This window comes from Schistocerca nitens, chromosome 3, assembly GCF_023898315.1.
Source record: "Schistocerca nitens isolate TAMUIC-IGC-003100 chromosome 3, iqSchNite1.1, whole genome shotgun sequence".
In the NCBI taxonomy this organism is placed as follows: Eukaryota; Metazoa; Arthropoda; class Insecta; order Orthoptera; family Acrididae; genus Schistocerca; species Schistocerca nitens.
In genome coordinates, this window is record NC_064616.1 from 946,044,080 (window position 1) to 946,067,556 (window position 23,477).

General features: G+C 37.5%; 1 protein-coding gene across 1 annotated transcript in view; it reads left to right on the forward strand.

Moving 5' to 3' along the window:
• The window catches only part of LOC126249021 (uncharacterized), a 712,654-nt gene that overhangs the window by 233,442 nt on the left and 455,735 nt on the right, over positions 1-23,477 (forward strand). Inside the window, exons 26-28 of the mRNA XM_049950623.1 lie at positions 6,854-7,068; positions 7,245-7,407; positions 7,566-7,791. Of these exons, the coding sequence (XP_049806580.1) occupies positions 6,854-7,068; positions 7,245-7,407; positions 7,566-7,791 (604 nt within the window). The remainder of the gene's footprint in view (positions 1-6,853; positions 7,069-7,244; positions 7,408-7,565; positions 7,792-23,477) is intronic.

The window sequence follows — 23,477 nt, forward strand, 5'->3', positions numbered from 1 at the left end:
CGAGTTTTATTATTTGGGGAACAAAGTAACTGATGACAGCTGAAGAACAGAGGACATAAAATGCAGACTTGCTATAGCAAGAAAGCATTTGAAATTGTTAACATCTGACATAAATTTTAGTGGTACAAACTCTTTCTGTAGGTTTTCGTCTGGAATATAGCCTTTTACAGATGTGAAACATGCACAATAAGCAGTTCATCCAAGAAGAGAATAGAAGATTATGAAATGTGGCGTTACAGAAAAATGCTGAAGATTAGACACATTGATTGAGTAACTACCAAGTATATGTTGAATTAAATTGAAGAAAAGCAGTATTTATGGCACAACATCACTGACTAAAGGAATCAGTTGATGGGATACATCCTGAGTCATCAAGGAATTGTTTATTTCATAATGGACTGAAGTGTGGCAGCGTGTGTGTGTGGGGGGGGGGGGGGTTAAAAAATTGTGAATTGAGACCAAGTGATGAATGCAGTAGCCAGGTTCAAATGGATGTAGGCTGCAGTAGTTATTCAGAGATGAAGAGCCTTACACAGGACAGACTATTTTGTGGTGCTGGAATGGTCAATTGTGGTCAATTGGCTATTTACACTGTGAAATGAAAGGATATCGACTAAGGATAGTGAGCAGTGTAGTAGGTGTGGGGGACCAGTCCCTTAGCACTAGTGGAACCAGAAATGCAGCCAAATCAACATCATATGTTGTTTAGCAAGAACTTGTAGAGTAGCCACTGACAGCATTTTGACAGTGTGTATTGAGTCCATGTGGCTGAGCCCACCTCAGTGTAACACAAGGTGGCATGTTAGTCATGCAGAGACAGCAGCAGGCAGAGTTGCAGCATCAGTGGCCTTGTGGTGCATGGCTAAGTCAGGTGTTCCAGTGACAGCCAGGTGCATATGCACTGGATACCAACAGCCAGCAGCAGTGGGTCAGGTGCAAGGCAGGTCTAGGTGTGAACTGCAAATTGAGGACTCCTTGGAGGCAACAAGGAGCTGATTGATGACAGCTTAGAGGAGGACATATTCATATGGCACCCACTGAAACACTGACAACATCATACTTAGGAGTGGGACACAGACTGGCAGCTAGGTGAGGTGACAATGAGTTGTAGACAAGGCTGGGTGACCCACGTCAGATGGACAGTTGGTGTGGAGCAGCTCTCAGTGTACGCAGCCATCGAAGACAGACTTAGCTACATCTGATGTGGTGAGTATTTGTGGCAAATTTTGTCCAGATTGTTATAACCAGGTCACACCTCTATTCACATAGAAGCCAAGGCAGTGCAGCGTTAGTGGATGGCCTGAGATAGCACTGGTCATCACTGCTCAGGGCTGGTGTCTTGCATAGTGCTGCCTCAGCATAATTTTGCCCATGACAGTGGAATTTCACAGGAAATCAACTGGCCTTGGATGGTGATGTCTGCTTTTACAAGTGTTGGCACCAAACTCCTCCACTATCAAATCTGTGAATTTCTTAGGTATTTGATAGTACATTTTTATGTTTCTCCTTCTATATCAATTTAAATTTTTACACTGTCTTTCCACTAGTCCAGTCCAGCTCAGAATGCACAATGACTTATGAACTTATGACTGCATAAACTCATTGGGTGACCAACTTGGTTGTTATATGGTGAATGGAGACTTTGACAGGATGTGTGGTTCTCTGCCATAGACAGTCAGACACAGGTTGCAGAAGTGAGAAATAGCATAGAGATAATACTCGATGATGAGATCCCTATCACCATGATTTTGTGATGGTATCTACTGTGATGTATGTTGAATATCTTGGAAGATTTCTACTGCACTAAAACACCCCTTCTGTGCCTCTGTAAACTCATCCAAAGAATTGAGTGGGTGGGATTCAAGGTGTTGTTTAGGTAGGTCAGGTTCTTAGCTGGTAATATTGCTAAAAGTTTATCAGGCAAGTACAGTAGCAGATGGTTCAGAGCTGTAGCCCCTGTTATAAATGCTGGAAGCAGAAAAGATTCCCCCAAAAGTCACACTTTGTACCATTTAGTAGTATTGTTCTGCCCCACAGCTCTGATTGTTCGGTTCCCGTAGATCATTATTGCTCATAGCAATTTGCGATAACTGCTACTGGATCATATACTGAGTATACACAGTGTAGACTTGGAGTGCAAGGATGTCCCTTAGGCACCGTTCCACTCCTGTCACTCCTAGCAATGGCTCCTTTTCTTATGTTTCTGTGACATGGTGCACCTTGAAATGATACATCACATTTTAACTGTGAGTCACATCTTCTGCCATGTGCCATCTACATATACAATCTGAAAATACTCATAACTACATGCTGCTTACAGTACATGAAAAATAAACACACATCATTGCCTATCCTCTACAACTCATAGGAAATCAGAACAAACTCCTAAAGTAGTACAACAAAAATCCGCATGGTATACCCCAAAGAACTGTTTACCTGTCACAAGAATAAAATTTACTCACACATTATAACCCCTGAATTACATTGTACCTGTCATCTGCCAACACCTGAATGTCCATCTGCAGCCATATCATCTACATCTACATCTACATCTACATCTACAAGATTACTCTGCAATTCACACTTAAGTGCCTGGCAGAGGGTCCATTGAACCATTTTCATACTACTCTACCATTCCACTCTCGAATGGTGGGTGGGAAAAAGGAACACCTAAATCTTTCCATTTGAGCTCTGATTTCTCTTATTTTATTATGATGATCATTTCTCCCTATGTCGGTGGTTGTCAACAAAATATTTTCACATTCAGAAGAGAAAGTTGTAGGTTGAAATCTGGTAAATAGATCTCACTGCAAAGAAAACTGCCTTTGTTTCAGTGACTGCCACCCCCACTTGGGTATCATATCAGTGACACTCTTACCCCTATTGCACGATAACATGAAACGGGCTGCCCTTCATTGCGCTTTTTCGATGTCCTCCATCAATCCCACCTGGTAAGAATCCCACACCTCACAGCAATATTCCAGCAGAGAATGAACAAGTGTAATGTAGGCTGTCTATTTAGTGGGTTTGTCGCATCTTCTAAGTGTTCTGCCAACAAAGCGCAGTCTTTGTTTCACCTTCCCCACAATATTATCTATGTGGTCTTTCAAATTTAAGTTGCTCATAATTGTAATTCCTAGGTATTTAGCCAGACTGACAGCCCTTAGATTTGTGAGATTTATCATATACCCAAAATTTATTGGATTTCTTTTAGTACCTATGTGGATGACCTTGCACTTTTCTTTGTTTAGTGCCAATTGCCATGTTTCGCACCATAGAGAAATTCTCTCTAGATCATTTTGTAATTGGAATTGATCATCTGATGATTTTCCTAGACAGTAAATTACAGCATCATCTGTAAACAATCTAAGGGGGTTGCTCAGATTATCACCTAGATCATTTATGTAAATCAGGAACAGCAGAGGGCCTATGACACTACCTTGTGGAACGCCAGATATTGCTTGTGTTCTACTCGATGACTTACCGTCTATCACTATGAACTGTGACCTCTCTGAGAGGAAATCACGAATCCAGTCACACAACTGAGATGATATTCCATATGCACACAATTTGATTAATAGTCGCTTGTGAGGCAAGGTATCAAAAGTCTTCTGGTACAACTAGTCCGCACTCACAGACTTATATAAACGCTCAACAAAATATATATATCTAAAAACAAAGATGATGTGACTTACCAAACGAAAGCGCTGGCACGTCGATAGACACACAAACAAACACAAACATACACACAAAATTCAAGCTTTCGCAACAAACTGTTGCCTCATCAGGAAAGAGGGAAGGAGAGGGAAAGACGAAAGGATGTGGGTTTTAAGGGAGAGGGTAAGGAGTCATTCCAATCCTGGGAGCGGAAAGACTTACCTTAGGGGGAAAAAAGGACGGGTATACACTCGCACACACACACACACACATATCCATCCACACATATACAGACACAAGTCTTGTTCCTCCTGCCACCAAACTTCACTAATTCCCACTATATCTAGCTTTAACCTATCCATTTCCCTTTTTAAATTTTCTAACCTACCTCCCCGATTAAGGAATCTGACATTCCATGCTCCGACCCGTAGAGCGCCACTTTTCTTTCTCCTGATAATGACATCCTCTTGAGTAGTCCCCACCCGGAGATCCGAATGGGGGACTATTTTACCTCCGGAATGTTTTACCCAAGAGGATACCAACATCATTTAACCATACAGTAAAGCTGCATGCCCTCGGGAAAAATTACAGCCGTAGTTTCCCCCTTGCTTTCAGCCGTTCGCTGTACCAGCACAGCAAGGCCGTTTTGGTTAGTGTTACAAGGCCAGATTAGTCAATCATCCAGACTGTTGCCCCTGCAACTACTGAAAAGGCTGCTGCCCCTCTTCTGGAACCACACGTTTGTCTGGCCTCCCAACAGATACCCCTCTGTTGTGGTTGGACCTACGGTACAGCTATCTGTATCGCTGAGGCACACAAGCCTCCCCACCAATGGCAAGGTCCATGGTTCATGCACCTAATAAACCCCAAAAACCCCAAGAAATTCTAGATACACATCACTTCTATGGCCTTAATGTGTACATCAATGTCCAAGTAGCTAGCATAGCTGTAGCCTATCCTTGCTTCCTCCTATTACCTCCTTCCCACTTTCTCATGACTGATGTTATTAATGGAAATAATGACAGTAGTGCATGCTGAAAAGAACAAACACATCCAACATGTACTGCCATTGTGTGTATCAGAAGCTGTAGCTTTACATTCACCAGTGAGGTGATTTCAGTTACTTGATACAGACCCTGATACTGAATGGTGTGTGACAGAGTTCTTTGTTGATGGTGTTAGGACAGCAACCTGCCACAAATTAACTTTCAGTTCCTTTATTCAAAGGATACCGTTACCAGTTTTGAATCATTGTGATTCATCCTCAGACGGTTTACATGCTTTCTTTATGACATGTGGTGAGTTTTTACAGATTAATTGTCGTGAAACATCAGTTTCGAGTGTTTGTTTCCATAACATTCATCCAACAGATGTAAATGCATTCGCACTGCATCCTTGTTGTTGCACACGTAAATAGTTCTCACTGAACACTTTAGATTTGTCGCTGAGATCATTTCTACCACGCACCACATGTATCAGAACATAGCAAGAACAATCATTTATGTATTTCTAAATTATTTATTTTCCATCTCTGACTGAAATAATTACACTCTGTCTCTATTGTCATGTGTCACATTCCAATCCTGTGAACCTGCTGCCTGACCCTCCTGCATTTCTATCTTGTACATCTTCTGCCTCCCTCTAAGCCATCAGCCACCATTCCCCAACTCCCCATTTTGTTCCTGCCTCTGTTCCCCTCTCACCCACTCCATGCGATACCCAAGTGTACCTGGAGTTCCAGCATTGTGTATTCATCTGGCACAACATTGTGTTACAGGTGTGTGTGTGTGCATGTGGGGTTGCGAGAGGAAGCATATGTATGTTGACTCTAGAGCAAAAAAGTATTTGTCTAATGTATATATCATTTCATACAATGCATTGTATTCTAAATGTAGAAGAGTTACCTGTAAATTACAGCAAAATAGTTCTTCAAGCAGGAAACCATTAACCATTCTGTTCTTACTTGCCATGACATATTGAAAGTGTTCATATTTGTGATCTAGTTGTTACATCGTTCTTGTTTACTGCAGAAGTCCAACACATGTATCTTTTTGGTTTTTAACTGGATTCTTATACAAAATTTAGGTTTCCATTCTTTGGAATAAGAAGCATCCAATACGCATATCCTGTTGATCTTCTTCATTTATTCATAAAACTATGCCAAATTTCTTACATCAACCACTGACCCTATTAAAATAATAATTTCACCTGATTGGTCTAACATTGGCACTTATACAGCATTGTATTTTTGGTATTATTACAATCAGTATTTTATGTGATTTACAGTGAATATTAACATTTAAAAATGAAATCACATGTGATGATGGGGTCAACAGGAAACACAGACATATGAATAGTTTCATAAAATGCAGAGTTTTTGTATGATAACCCTAGTAAGATGAATATGATGAGCAATTAATATTACCATATGCAAATTTTCAGTAAAAATAAATTAATATTTTACTTGCTTATAACAGTGGCAAATCTAATACTAAATTACATACATTTTGTACTGAAAACTCATAAACCAAAAGTTGTTTACTTTATGAACAGCAAGTTCATCAGTAAATAGAATTCCATTTAGTTACTTCCTTTTGTCAACTAATTATCATATCACTATACAGAGTTATAAGTTGAAAAATTGGGACATCATCCTACATGTATGTTTACATAATGAAATTATTCTATATCCTGATGTGTACTGGCTGTGTGTACTGTATTATTCACTTGTTGAATATTGGCCTATTACATTACACTGTTGACAAATCAATGCCTCATTTATTCAGTGAGTTGTTATCTTTACTCCTGGATTATTTATATTCCATATCATATTCTAAGTTTAACTTTTAACATTTTTTATGTCCTTTCTCATATGTATGCTTTATGTTATGTTCTGTATATTTAGATAAATGATAATTGGTAACTTTGTGCAACTACGTAAATGTTAGGAAGCAGTTTTATACATGAACCATGGCATCTTACCCCAGAAGTTTTAACTGAAGGAAATGCCAGCAGTGGAAGCCTACACTGTATTAGCTATTCTAAATTACTTTTGTTATCTCTGACTTGTTGTACATCATATGTGCAAACAATGTGCTAAATCATGGTTTATTGGACAAAATGTGAACAAATAAGTAAATGAATGTGATACAACTGAATGTCATTTCACATTCTACCACTGATTTTTGTTTTGCAGGAGCAGAGATATACACCTGCTGCTAAGAGGTCTCAACAAACCAACAATGAAGGAAGCTGGTGTGGAAATAGAATGGGATGCTAATAGAGACCCATTAAAAAAATTCATTATATTTGCTCGTTATGATAACTCTGCATTCTTAAATTACAGTGCCAAATTTAAACTTTCATATCCCGGTCGCTCAATTAATGCAGGAGTCCTCTTTGCTGCAAAAGGTAACATATTGTGCCTCTAGAAATTTAATAGTTGTTGTGAACAATTTAATATATATATATGGGAGTTTGTAGTGAGTTCACACATTAGTTTAGGATAACTCATCAGGTAGCAAACACAAGAATCTTTTATGTCTAGTTTTATGACACATATAAATGATTTTGAAATACCATTGCAGATCCAGTTTTTGAATCACAGGCTTACTTGGAATGGAGTCCTACAGAAGCAATCAGTGTAAAACTTGGAGCATCGTACAGATATGACACTGTTGTTATGGTGTCTGGAATGTCAGAGTTGTTGACTCCTTTTGAGAACTGGAAGACAACTGCTGCCTCAGGAAGGTAGATAATGATATCAACTCATATTTAATGTTGTGTTCACAGTGTCAGTAAAAACCTGATTTTGGTAGTAACTTATGTAATAAACTCTTTTTACTATCTGTTAATTCCATTTCAGTGCTTTTAATTCAGTACAAATTCTTTTATATTAATAATTCCAGATTGTACTTGGAAGAAAATTTATTTCATGCTAATGGAAGTGTTCACTGGAAAGATGATCAGAATGTTGCTCTCAATTTATTTGGTGATTATTCTTTGTCTGATGAACTATTTATTTGTGAATTTAACACCTCAGTATGGAGCACAGTTGAACATATACCTTCATTGTCAGGAAGCTTTTTCCACAAACAAGGCAACAAAAAATATGAAACAAAGATATACTTAAAGGTATGTAAATTTGTTTTGTTATACTTTTCGTGAAGTTGTATATATTTTTAGTTCAAATGTATACCAATTGTTAGTCATAGCATATGTTTTTGATTTATTCTATATCTAGCTCATCTATATTCTCCAATATACTTTGAAGTGCATGCCAAAGGATACCTTTTGTAGTACCATGTATTTTAGTTTTGTTCTGAAAACAGGTACAAGGAATTTAGCAAGTAGATCTGCAAAAGCTAATCATTCTTCCAGCACCTGCCACCTGAGGTATTTCAAAATTTCAGTTAAACCCTCCTGTGAAATAAATAAGTTTATCAGTATTCAAAGTGCCCTTCTTTTTACATGCCTGATGTTCTGTTGTGGTTCAAGCTGTTTTGGATCATACACACTTGAAAAGTATATTAGAAACAAGACATGAACAGTGTTTTATGAAAAACCTCTTTTGTCAAAAATTTGCTGTTTGCCAGTATCCAACTTATAAATCATAGCTTTACCACAACATAACCTGTTTGATAGTTGCGCCTTATACATCAACTTGTTGTTCCTTGCCAGTATTGGTATAGAATAACTTTAGCTGCTATTAATTAATTGCATGGTCAGAGATTATTAGATCTCTGTGTTTCACTAAGTAAGTGACTTAAAATTTCTCACTTTAAATTAACAACTACTTGACAGGTTTTGCACCAGTATAGTATTTTTATAAGATTAGACCAGATATTACTACCAATGTTAATGGAAAATATTTCCATTTGTTTAGCACATGTAATTAGTACTGTGTGTATTAAGCAGAATAGCAGATCTGTAGTATATAGTTTAGCGAATGGTCTAGTTTTCATGCATCCATTTTGATATTACCCACGGCATCAACTTCTGAGATCATAACAAGACAAACCTAAAAACCATCTTCACTGTGTAAAAACAAGCTATTATAATAATTACCAATAGTTCTAGCTAACAGCTTCCAAACAACCAAACAATTATTTCAACAGCTAAATCTTCTACCTTTTCTCTGACTCTATATACAAAAAGTGCAGTTATTATAAAAAGTTAAATTGACAGTTTCAAAACTTGCTTCAGATCTTCATTGTTAAAAAAAAAAAAAAAAAAAAAACAAGAATCTGCAATGGCATTCATTTAAAAAGAATAAACACACTTGAGCACAAAAATGATCAAATATTCAATGTACTAGATTGTACAACAGATTTCCGGCACAAATAAGAGAAATAAAAAAAAAAAAAATTGTCTTCATTTAAGGAAGCAGTGTCCAAACTTTTAATGACTTGCTGCCATTACAGTGTAAATTAATACCAGTAACAAACTTGTAACAAATAAGTATATTCATTTACTATCTGTCAAGAAGATTTTTAACCATGTGCTTGCTATGACGTGAATGTATGCTTTGAACATAAGTGTTGCAGCTGAGATTTTGTTTGTATGTAAATGTAAACTATGGATTCCATATGAAATACATTTTTCTTACACTTTTTCTAATTAGAATTATATATGCAATTTTGAATGTGAAGTTGGGTCAGGTACGAGGGTAATCCCAAAAGTAAGATCTCCTATTTTTTTTATAAGTACATAGACCTGTTTATTTCTACAATGGTTTACATCAGTTTACAGCTTGAACATTTAACTATTTTTCAACATAATGACCATTTCTGTCGATGCATTTTTGTAGACGCTGCGACAGTTTTTGTATGCGTATGTCATACCAGCTCACCGCCATGCTGTTCAGTAAGTTATGAACCTCTTCTGTCACCTTGTCATCACAGCTGAATCGCTGGGACCACAATTAATGCTGACAGGTATTGTGAGACTCTGAAAAATTCAAACGGGCAATTCAGAACTGGAGAAGAGGAATGTTGAGCAAGGGTGTACACATTCTCCATGACAACGCTTGCCCACACATCACTCGGCAAACCGTTGCTCTCCTGCAACAATTTCAGTGGAACATAATCACTCACCCACCCTATACTACTGACTTGGCGCCCAGTGACTATCACCAGTTCCCTAGGTTAAAAGAACATTTGGCCGGAAAGTGATTCAGCTCCGACGACGAGATGAAAGAAGAGTTTCATAACTTTCTGAACAGCATGGCGGCGAGCTGGTATGACATGGGCATACAAAAACTGCCACAGCATCACAAAAATGCATTGACAGAAATGGTGATTCTTTCAAAAAATAGCTAAATGTTCAAGCTGTAAACTGATGTAAACCATTGTAGAAATAAACAGGTCTATGTTCTTATAAAGAAAGTAGGAGACCTTACTTTTGGGATTACCCTCATACTATACACTCTTGTATCATGTAGGGTACTGTACACAGTCTTGTACTTTTTATTATACATATTTTCTGACAAAATCCATGCAATATGTATTGTCTCTGTGTGAATAAACTACTACTACCACTACTACTACTACTACTATGCTCTAAATCATTAATGTACAGTGTGTTGCTCCTAAGAGTTGTTTGGTGCTTTTTCTCTGGTGTTACAGTAGGTATTTGCCGTTTCACTTTTGCAATGTGTAGATGAAGTCATGTCATACAAGTACTGCTCATCACATGTTTTATGCAATGCCCACTGTCTATGAAAAGTGTCTGTTTGTTTCCTGTTACAAACAAAATTATTTTGAAAACAGAATTTTATATGACCATTCAATAGTGGGGTCCAAAGTTAGTCCAGCCTGATATTCATTTTATGAATATATATTAAAAGAGACAGTAAAACGTCAAGAATAACCAGTAATCCAGTAATGACTCAATAGCAGTGCTGCATGGCAGCAGCAGTCTGGGTGGGCAAAGGCAGCCTATGAGTGACTCTTAGGAGAGACACCTGGTATAAAATCAATAGTAATGACCCTATATCTTACTTCTGTGTTACATAACTGATGTTGCTTGTGTATTAGTGTGTGACCCTCCATCGAATATAAGATTCTGCATTAGATAATACTTCCTTCTATGCAATTGTGTCACCTGCAAAGAATCTTCTGACATTAAAACTGTATAATTCCCACTAAATCATTAATATAAAATGTGAACAGTCATGATCTGCTCAAACTTCTCTGTGACACGCCTGATAGTGACTGTGTGACATAATGTGACCTTCCATCTAGTGAATGTGACCTTCCATCTAGTGTAAGAATTTGCATTCTGTCTGTTTCATTATTCTGACAAACATATCTAGGTACTGTACTTCATATAAAAATATTTTCTTCTGAAGGTGTCATAGTGGGTGTTGAATTGAAATCTGTTTGAGAATGTAGAAATACTAAATAATATGGATATCTTTGTTCACATCTCTTAGGAGATCATGTTTCAAGAATAGGAGGTGCATTTCAAGTGATAGATGCTTTATGAATCAATGTCGGTTCTCACGGATAATGTCATTACACTCCAAGTAAGTTATTCTATTTGAACTGAGTATATACTCTGCAGTTCTATAAAAAAAGGTTTGACACAGCCAGTAGTTCTACTGATAAGTTCTGCGACTTTTTTTGTAGATTTTATCTATTGAAATCACTGAGGATCTGTGGTAAATTATGGAGATAATTAACTTAAAATCATATAGAACTTGACACGGACCTTGTCAGGGATCTGTGGTAAATTATGGAGATAATTAACTTAAAATCATATAGAACTTGACATGGACCTTGTTAGGTCCAGAGCCTTGATGAGTTTTTGTGATTTCAACTTTATTTCAGGCTTATTGGTATTGCAATCTACGTGCATGAGCTCCTGTACCAGTATCTCTCAATCAGCCCTCACCACTGACAGAAATTGCTCAGAGCTCTGTGCAAGATGCAAAAACAACATTTAATGATAGGGATTTACCTCAGATGACTAGGGAATCCACATGAGCATCCTACTATCCATAGGTGTTTCCTCTGACTGTACTAATACAATTTGGGACTGATGAGGTATTACATTGTCTTGATGAAGGTACAGATCACCTAGCCGGCCAGTGTGGCTGTGCAGTTCTAGGCGCTTCAGTCTGGAACTGCATGACCGCTATGGTTGCAGGTTTGAATCCTGCCTTGGCAGAGAAGAAAGATGGGAAGATTAAGTTTTAATGCTCCATCAACAATGAGGTGAAAATGTTCAGAGCCTGCAGTTATTTGGACTGGGTTGTGGGATTAACATCCCAGCTTATTTGAATGGGTTCCATTGATAGTTACAAAAGACAAAGCTTAAAATAAAGACAAGAAGTTACTGTTGTAGACTGGAATGTTCACCACAAGAACTGTAAAATATTTCAAAGGCTAGAAATTAAAATCATAGCCTTATTCTTATCAGCTTTCACTTTCACACAATTGCATTCATGCAGTTTACTTCACATATTCAAAATGTTATTTTCTGTGAACTTTATAGATCTAGCAGTTGTGTGTAACATTTATCAAAAACTTTGTGTTGACAAAGATGCACAACTATCTGATGACTTCATAACGAAAAATTAGACCAGAGACTGTTACAACCCCTCATCTACTGCATAAATATTTGGTACATTGTGTGCTGCGTTATTATTGTCTGATCCAGCAACCTTCACCACATGCCCAGAGTTACCCAAGAGGTTTGCCTCACCCTGTACTCAATGTTTCTGGATCCCACTTAGTGATAACCACTGTCATACAAATTTTCCCTCTGAAAACAGTACTGTGTATTGTAAAATAATTCAGACTGATGACTAGAGGACTCCTTTCCCGCCATTTAGCATGCATTACCTTACTGTACTACTTCCAGAAAAGCATTAATCCATTAATGGTCTAACAGGTATTTCTGAATCACTCATCATGAATATTGTCTGATCTTAAGGTTTCCTAGTGATATAGCTGTACATATTGCTTTCAGGCATCCAGCTGGGTGCATTCATTGATGAAATATATTTAAAAATTGCTGTCATCTTCAGATGATCAGGTGGAAGGGAGAAATATAAGTTTTAGTTCGGCTTTGCTGTTGGTTATGGTGATTCTTATGGTATTTATGTGTTTTGCATTCACATTGAATTTCTTGGCATACATTCTATTTCAAATTAATTTTAGATCTACACATTAACAAATTTCCTTGGAATTTTTCCTTAAAACAACATTTGGAGGAAGATGCCTCTCAGTAAATAATAAGTAATTCTCAGCATAAGAGGATCTTCCTCTATTAAATGTTACATTTCCTGTTCCACAAGTTTCTACAAATTGTCTTCTAATATTGACACATTTTACCTCATAACTGCTAGGTAGAAACAATGACAAATTAAAATGCACAGACCTATGACACAAAAAATTAATTTTCTTGTACCATTTCATGTCTTACGCATTGTTCCACTGATCTCAGTAGCGTGTCAGGGCATTCAGCTGCGCCCTTATTGAAATTTTAACCCACAACTAATTGCAGTTATTCTGGTATTTTGTTACATCACAAGCATTTCTGTGAGCTTTAGGATATTATCATACATGCCTGTGTTGATTGTCTAGCAGACTGTAGGGCAATATAAACCGGGCTTCTTCTTGTTTCAGTTTCTCCTATAGTTTTGACATGTGATGCCCATTCATACAAACATTACCACATGTTTAGTCCCATTGTTTTAAAGCCACACAAAGAAGTCTGTAGCAACATCTACATATATACTCTACATATATACTGTGAAGTACAAGGCAAAGGGTATGTCCCATTTTACTAATTATTAAGGTTTCTTCCCATTCCATTCATATATGGACCTCAGGAAGAATTTTTGTTTAAATGTTTCTGTGTGTGTTGTAATTAATCTAATCTCATCCTCACCATCCCATCAGGAAGTGATACATAGAGGGTTGTAGTAAATTCCTTGCATCAGCATTCAAAACCAGTAAATCATTCAAAACCAGTTAATCATTAAAAACCAGTTCTCTTAACATTGTAAGTAGACATTCCCGGGATACTTTATGTCTGTCATCAAGAGTCTGCTAATTCAGTTTCTTTAGCATCTCTGTAACACTCCCCACAAGTCAAACAAATCTGTGACCATTTGTGCAGTCCTTCTCTCTATTTGTTCAGTATACACTATCAGGTTGGATTCCACAAATTTGAGCAATATTCTAGAGTATGTCACACAATTGGTTTGTAAGCAATTTCCTTTGCAGTCTGATTGTGTTTCCTTAGATTTCTACCAATAAACTGAAGTCTGCCACCTGCTCTACCCATGACTGAGCATTTGAGATGATTTCATTTCATATCCCTCCAAACCCTTACACCCACGCATTTGCATGAATTAACCAATTCCAACTGTGACTCAGTGTTAGTAAAGTCATAGTAAACTTGGCTTTTTTCATTTTGTGAAGTGCACAGTTTTATATTTCTGAACATGTGAATCAAGCTGCCCATCAATACTCCACTTTGAAATCATATCAAGGTCTTACTGAATATTTATGCAGCTTGTTTCAGACAGTAGTTCATTATAGATAACTGCATCATCTGCAAAAAGTCTGAAGTTACTATTAACATTGTCCACAAGGTCATTAATATACAACATGAATAGCAAAGGTCCCAACACATTCCCTGGGGCACACCTGAAGATACTTCTACATCTGTCAGTAACCCTCCATCCCAGATAACTTGCTGCATGCTGTCTACCAAAAAATCCTCAGTCCAGTCACAAATTTATCTTGATAAACCATGTGGTCATATTTGTTACAATAAGCATGGATGTGGAACTGAGTCAAATGCTTTTTGTAAATTGAAAAGCACTGCTTCTACCTGAGTACCCTGATCCAAGGCTTTCAGTATGCCATGTGAAAGAAGTGTGAGTTGGGTTTCACATAATGTATGCTTTTGAAATCCATGATGGTTGATATCGAGGAGATCAGACTGTTCAATATACTTCATTCTGTTTGAGCTCAGAATGTGTTGCAAGATTCTATAACAAACTGATGTCAATGATATCAGACAGTAGTTTTAGGGTGTCACTTTTGCTGCTACTCTTCTTGTAGATGGGTGTGGCCTGTTCTTTCTTGCAGCTACTGGACATACTCTTCAGGTAGAAGAGTGTGACCTGTGCTTTCTTCCAACTACTGGACACTGCTATTTGTTCAAGTGTCTACAATATAGTAACAGAGGGACTGACTCAGCTGCAAATTCAGTATAGAATCTGCAAGGGATTCTGTTGAGCATTTGAGATTTGTTCAGTTTTTAACAATTTAAGTTTCTTCTCATCACCACTGACACTAATATCCATGTCACTCATATTTTCAGTGGTATGAAAATTAAATTGGGGCAATATGTTTCTTTCAACATCTCTCTATCTGTAGGCCTATGCTTTGTTTTATATGTATTATGCGGTTGTCTTTGTTTCTGTAGAAGTTTCTTTACCATGACTTTATACCAAGGAGAGTCTTTCCATTATCTACTATTCTACTAGGTACATATCTATCCATGCATTTTGGAAATAAAGAAATACTGCATCTACATGACTACCTCGATCCTAAGCTTTCATTATTTCATTTGAGAAAAGTGTGAATTGTGTTCTGCACGTTAGATGTTTTCAGAATCACTGCTGGTTGGGTTATTGGTCATTCTATTCCTATGTTTGAAGTATGTCTGAAATATGTGCCTAGATTCTACAACAAATCAGTGTTCCTGGGCAAAATTTTTGTGGATCACTTCTACTACCCTTCTTGTAAATGGGTGTGACCTGTGCTTTCTTCCAACTACCAGGCTGGATTCTTTACACAAGATATCTATTACAGAATGCAGTTAAAAGAGGGGCTAGCTCAGCCATAAATTCAGTATAGAATCGGATAGGGATTCCATTGGGCATTTTCATTATTGTCATAATGCAAGGTATCATAAGACCTGATCTGAAGATGGTTTGCAGAAGAACCACAACTGGTAATCAAAAAAAAATTATTCTAATTCTGGCAGTTAATAAATATGCTGGGAATATTTCTGTGTGACAATGGATGGTATGCACCTGCTTCTAGTCAATCAGTTGAAGAGATGGAATTAGTGAAATTTGGTGGCAGGAAGAACAAGACTTTCGGTCAAGTGAATACAGGGTTATAAATACAAAATCAAATAGGGGTAATGCAGGTGTAGGTTTAATAATGAATAAAACAATAGGAGTGCGGGTAAGCTACTACAAACAGCATAGTCAATGCATTATTGTGGCCAAGATAGACACGAAGCCCATGCCTACTACAGTAGTACAAGTTTATATGCCAATTAGCTCTGCAGATGATGAAGAAATTGATGAGATAAAAGAAATTATTCAGGTAGTGAAGGGAGACAAAAATTTAATAGTCATGGGTGACGAATTCGAGAGTAGGAAAAGGGAGAGATGGAAACATTGTAGGTGAATATGGATTGGGGGTAAGAAATGAAAGAGGAAGCCATCTGTTATAATTTTGCACAGAGCATAACTTAGCCATAGCTAACACTTGGTTCAAGAATCATAAAAGAAGGTTGTATACATAGAAGAATCCTGGAGATACTAGAAGGTATCAGATAGATTATATAATGGTAAGACAGAGATTTAGGAACCAGGTTTTAAATTGTAAGACATTTCCATGGGCAGATGTGGACTCTGACCACAATCTATTGGTTATGAACTGTAGATTAAAACTGAAGGAACTGCAAAAAGGTGGGAATTTAAGGAGATGGGACCTGTATAAACTGACTAAACCAGAGGTTGTACAGAGTTTCAGGGAGAGCATAAGGGAACAATTGACAGAAATGGGGGAAAGAAGTGCAAAGTACAGTAGAAGAAGAATGGGTAGCTTCGAGGGATGAAGTAGTGAAGGCAGCATAGGATCGACAGGAAGTGCAAAATGGCTAAGCAGGGATGGCTAGAGGACAAATGTAAGGATGTAGAGGCTTATCTCACTAGTGGTAAGATAGATACTGCCTACAGGAAAATTAAAGAGACCTTTGTAGAGAAGAGAACCACTTGTATGAATATCAAGAGCTCAGATGGAAACCCAGTTCTAAGCAAAGAAGGGAAAGCAGAAAGGTGGAAGGAGTATATAGGGTGATGTACTTCAGGACAATATTATGGAAATGGAAGAGGATGTAGATGAAGATGAAATGGGAGATAAGATACTGCGTGAAGAGTTTGACAGAGCTCTGGAAGACCTGAGTTGAAACAAGGCCCCGGGAGTAGACAACATTCCATTAGAACTACTGATGGCCTAGGGAGAGCCAGTCCTGACAAAACTCTACCATCTGGTGAGCAAAATGTATGAGACAGGTGAAATACCATCAGACTTCAAGAAGATTATAATAATTCCAATCCCAAAGAAAGCAGGTGTTGACAGATGTGACAATTACCGAACTATCAGTTTAATTAGTCACAGCTGCAAAATACTAACACGAATTCTTTACAGACAAATGGAAAAACTAGTAGAAGCCGACCTCGGGGAAGATCAGTTTGGATTCCATAGAAATACTGGAACATGTGAGGCAATACTGACCTTACAACTTATCTTAGAAGAAAGATTAAGGAAAGGCAAACCTACGTTTCTAGCATTTGTAGAGTTAGACAAAGCTTTTGACAATGTTGACTGGAATACTCTCTTTCAAATTCTAAAGGTGGCAGGGGTAAAATACAGGGAGTGAAAGGTTATTTATAATTTGTACAGAGACCAGATGGCAGTTATAAGAGTCGAGTGGCATGAAAGGGATGCAGTGGTTGGGAAGGGAGTGAGACAGGGTTGTAGCCTCTCCCCGATGTTATACAATCTGTATATTGAGCAAGCAGTAAAGGAAACAAAAGAAAAATTTGGAGTAGGTATTAAAAAACATGGAGAAGAAATAAAAACTTTGATGTTCGCCGATGACATTGCAATTCTGTCAGAGACAGCACAGGACTTGGAAGAGCAGTTGAATGGAATGGATAGTGTCTTGAAACGAGGATATAAGATGAACATCAACAAAAGCAAAACGAGGATAATGGAATGTATTCAAATGAAGTTGGGTTATGCTGAGGGAATTAGATTAGGAAATGAGACACTTAAAGTAGTAAAGGGGTTCTGCTATTTGGGGAGCAAAATAACTGATGATGGTCGAAGTAGAGAGGATATAAAATGAAGGCTGGCAAATGGCAAGGGAAGCGTTTCTGAAGAAGAGAAATTTGTTAACATTGAGTATAGATTTAAGTCTCAGGAAGTCGTTTCTGAAAGTATTTGTATGGAGTGTAGCCATGTATGGAAGTGAAACATGGACGATAAATAGTTTAGACAAGAAGAGAATAGAAGCTTTTGAAATGTGGCGCTACAGAAGAATGCTGAAGATCAGGTGGGTAGATCACATAACTAATGAGCAGGTATTGAATAGAATTGGGGAGCAGAGGAGTTTGTGGAACAACTTGACAAGAAGAAGGGACCAGTTGGTAGGACATGTTCCGAGGCATCAAGGGATCACAAATTTAGCATTGGAGGGCAGTGTAGAGGGTAAAATTGTAGAGGGAGACCAAGAGATGAATACACTAAACACATACAGAAGGATGTAGGTTGCAGTATGTACTGGGAGATGAAGAAGCTTGCACAGGATAGAGTAGCATGGAGAGCTGCATCAAACCAGTCTCTGGACTGAAGACCACAAAACAACAACAACCACAAGAGATCAAAGCCAAAAGTGAAACACATTCGTTTCAGGCATATCCTAAAAAATTATCTGTTAGAAAAGTGTCATTTTTTACCATAAGGGATTACCTAAAATGATGTGGAAATTTTGTTGACAATTATGCTAATGATTAATAACTGCAATGAAGAGACAGTTTACAATATGTTGTATAGAACAGTGGAATACAATGTATAAATGGGTAACTCAGTAAGGCAAGTAATGTATGCATTTATTTATGTGTGTAATTATGTATATTTATGTACCTCTCTGTACGTATTTTATGCATTTGTGTGTTGACATCATCCATAAAATTTACATTGTCTACAGATGGATAAATAAATAATTAAAAAATAAAAATAAAAAACTAATTGAGAAGTCATAGTGTCAGGAACCTGTGATCACAAACACATTACTTATTAATTACCAGTATCCTTAAACATTTTTGAAGATTTGCGGATTTCAGTTTTTAGCAGATCATCTTTAATTAAATCAGAAGTCAGAGCTAGTCATTCTTACAGATGACAATTCTCTATTGTCCAACCATGCAAAGAAGTGTCAACAGCGAAAATAGTAAATGATGTTTTTGTTACAATTATTGAATTGTTTTAGGCAAATAGGGTAGCTTTCAACAGCTCATCAAATCAGAACTGTCAAAAAGTCCCATCTCTAGTTGCTAAAATTTGTAGGCTCAGTTGCTTTTCCCATAAGAATAATTGCCAACTATGAGGATATAGAAATCAGAAATTCAACTCATTTCGGATATTTTACTCATTGATATCTTGTGGAAAGAATTTGTATGTAAATCCTCATGTAAGGAAAATGTATTCATTGCACAAAAGAAAGTTATTAGAATTATTTAAAGTGTTCATAACATGTACATCTAGCTGTAGGTTGAAGAAACTATTCACTCGTATTCACAGCATATCACTACATTTATTTACTGGTGAAATTTGGTTATAGCAATCCACAGCTGCTTCAGAATAATAAAGATGTTCATAAATGAAATACTAGAAGGAAAAATGATTTGTAATTCCTCCTAGTGAATCTAACTTTGGTACAGATAGGAGTAGACTAACTGCTATAAAACTGTTGAACAATTTCTTTATGGAAATAAAATGTCTGATCAGACAGCAGAAGTATTTGCAATGTAAATTTAACTTGTTTCGCCATAATATCTCTTTCTGTACCACAGAGGAAGTCTTAAACACGAATAAGAATTCATCATAAACCTGTAAATAGCTGTATATTCAATTGTTTATGCAATATTTTGTCCCATGGACACATTCCATATTGTAATGCTTATAGTAAATATGATCAATGGAACATAGTACTAACCAAATTATATAAGCTCATTCTTTCCACTAAGACAGTAGTAGCTTTGTTCAATGAAAATGTCTTATCGCATGCTATGGCAAACCCAGAGCTTGCCGTAAGACTTGGTGTTGAATTGACCTATTATTGTCATAATGCAAGGTATCATAAGACCTGATCTGAAGATGGTTTGCAGAAGAACCACAACTGGTAATAAAAAAAAAAATTATTCTAATTCTGGCAGTTAATAAATATGCTGGGAATATTTCTGTGTGACAATGGATGATATGCACCTGCTTCTAGTCAATCAGTTGAAGAGATAGAATCTTTTCCTTTTTGTGAAAAAGGGAGATATTGCTTTTTATAAATTTATAATTGATGGCTTCAGTACCAAAGTTGGAACATGCAAGGAAGGTGATTCACTTATTGGCAAATAGGGAACACACAAAGAAATGGCAGAGGTGTGAGATTGGTTCAATTTGCAAGATGCAAGAAAACACCTATTATGAATATATTTTCTAAGAAGCATCTTAGTTGCAAATTGACTTTGATGGATCCTAACTCTAAAGCGAAAAATGAGATGGACTTTGGTTTTAGCAACAGGCCTCAAAGTGTTAAAGATGTCTCTGTGCTGAACAATACAAACAGTGACCATCAGTTAATAAGGGCAGGATTTGAAATGAATACGAAAGATGAAAGACTGCAATTAATTAAAGGAAAAAGAGTTTTAAATTTTAAAAACCTCAAAGAAAAGAAAGAGGAATTTCAAGAATGAATCAAGAGAAAATTAAGAGACTGAACTAGAAAACATAGGTATTAATAACAACAGCTGAAGAAGTGGGTGTTTGGGAAACTTTCAAAAACAACCGAAGAAGCTGACAAATAAAATGATAAGTTTGATAAATAAAAGAAGAAAGGCCAGGTAAACTGTGGAGTCCTAGAAGGCTCAGTACTGGGCCCTCTCCTCTTTCTGTTCTTTATCAATAACCTCCCATTAAATCTAATACTTTTCTTGTGTTGTTAGCAGATGACACAAATTTGCTCTTCCAGTTGGACTGAGCTCTGCAATTGAAGTTCATAATTAATGATACAACAGAAAGACTCCTCTCATTGCTCCACTCCAATAAATTACTGTTAATCAGAAGCAAAACAGCTCAAATGCTCTTCTACCAATCCCTTAACCATCCTGCCTGTATGGAACCCTTATATATTGGTGCCAAACAAATTAAACTAGTCACAGAAACAAAGTTTTTGTGAGTGTGGTTCAACAGTTCAATACTGTGGGACCACAACAGGGTAAAAATGCTAAGCAAGCATGGTTGTCTGTGGTATGCTTTCAGAATTCTAAGGCAATCATGTGATATAAACAAACTAAAAACAGTTTATCACGGGCTTGCACACTCAATAACAGCATGTGGCAGAAACAACTGCACACTGCACAACTGCACACTCAATATTGTATAGTTTAATTCCATTACATAGCACACTATTTTAGGTTTCTGTTGTGTTTTTTTCTATTGAGATGTAATTTGTGGGAAGATATGTTTCCATGTTCATGTAGAGTCCTTTTCCTGTTAAAAGTCTTTTTTAATGTGGATCACTGTTTGCAATATGTACTCACATGGAACAATCAAAATTCCCATAGATTTAAACAACTCAGTGCAGTGAGTATTCTTGTTACTATTTATCATAATACGTATTTCACCATGTTTGATACCCTGGAGAAAATCATTGATATATACCAAGAAGAGTATTGGACCAGACACGCTTCCCTGGGGGCTCCAATATTAATGTATTGGGTAAAAAATGTGTTTTATGGTATGACAGCAGTTTTTTTTGAGAGATCTCTACACACTGCACTCTGCTTTTTAGGTATGAACAAAACCACTAATTTGCTATTCCTCTTATGCCTAGAGCTTCCAGTTTATTTAACATAACTGCATGGTATATCCTACTGAATGGTTTTCTGAAGTCAAGGAAGATGCCTGTTATATGATCTCCTTTATCTAGTGCTTCCAGAACATCATTTGTAAAATGAGCTATAGCTGATTGTGTGCTTCTACCAGGCCTGAATCTGAACTGTTCTTTACACAGAAGATTTTGCTTTGTAGGTACCACATGAGTCTAATTTTCATTATTGTTTCTGCTACTTTTCAAAATGGCGAAAGGAAAGAGCTGGGCCTATAATTTTTTTATATTTTCTTGGTCTCCTATCTTACATAGGGATAAGACCTTCACATGCTTTAGTACCTCTGGGAAGAAACCTGTGGTGAATGATTCATTTAAGATGTGCACTGTAGGGTCTTTGATACTGTATATCTGGTCCTTCAGCAAGCACACAAGCACTTCATCTGTACCTGCTGAGCTTTTATTTTTTACATTCCAAACAAAATTGCTTATTTCTGCTGAAGTGATCGGTTGCAGCATCATTGTGTTTGGAACATAGTTCAGTGTTTGTACTGGTTGTATTTTTTCAAATTTGTGGTGTAACTGGTTTCTATGATGCTGAAATATTGATTTGCATAGTTTGCAATTTTTTTGGGATCATGTACTGTATTACCATTATGCTGTAATTGTATGTTTACCTGCATTGTATTTTTTCCATTTGTCATCTGTGTGGTGACATTCTAGGCCACTTTTATTTTATTTTCTGCTTTTTCTGTAATTTTATCATTTTGAAACACTTGTGCTGTTTTTGAACAGTTCTCGGGTATCCAACTTGGTAGTGTCGTAATTCCTCTTCGGCAGACATACATGCTGTCGTCTTCAGGTGGTTGCTGATGAATGCTGTGCTGTTCCTCTCGGTGGCCTATATATACTGGCTGTTACCCCCTTCACCATTCCTCTCCTGGTGTGTTCGGTGCGGCCGGTGCGGCGACTACTGGAGGTGGTGGGGGAAGCGGTGCCTGGGTCTGAACTGGAGTCTGCAGTCTCCCTGCTGCTACTGTCAGGGGCAGTCCTCGATCTCTGGGACCTTATCTTTTTCTCCAGGCTGAGTGCAGGGTTCCAAGCCTGACTAAGTTGAAGGCTGCTGTCTTTATTAATTAGATTGTCCTGTAGTCGTGTTTCGATGGCCTCTTTAGTAACGCAGTCCCAGAAGTAGGAGGATTGACAGAGTATTTTTGTTTTTTCATGGTCCATAGTATGGCCAGTCTTTATACAGTGGTCAGCCACGGCTGATGTAGTGGCCTGGCGTTATTAGGTATGGCACTTGTGTTTGCGGCACCTCTCTTCTACAGTGCAGACTGTCTCCCCAACGTATGAGTTTACGCACTGACAGGGATTTTGATAAACGTCTGGTTTTTGACAGCCTAGGTCATTTTTCACTGAATCCAGTAGAGTGAAGGTTTTTGCAGGGGGTCGGAATACACATTTCACATTTTGTTTCCCCAGGATTCTACCGATTTTTATTGAGGTATTTCCGAGAAATGGAATGCACGCCAATGACTTGTCTTCTTCTGTTTCTTCTTCTTGTTCTCCTGGCGCAGTCTGTCTGAATGCGTGTCTTATTTGGTTCTGGTTGTACGCATTTTTCCGAAATGTTGTCTCAAGGTGCTGCAGTTCTGCTGGAAGGCTCTCCTGGTCACAGATCAATCGTGCCCTGTGAATAAGTGTGTGCAAAGCGCCTTCATGCTGGGAGTTGTGGTGGCAACTGAAGGCATTTAGGTACAAATTGGTGTGTGTAGGTTTCCTGTATACACTGTGTCCCAGCTTGCTGTCAGGTTTCCGTTTCACCAGGATGTCAAGAAATGTTAAGGCACCGTCCTACTCCACTCCATCGTGAACTGTATGTTCGG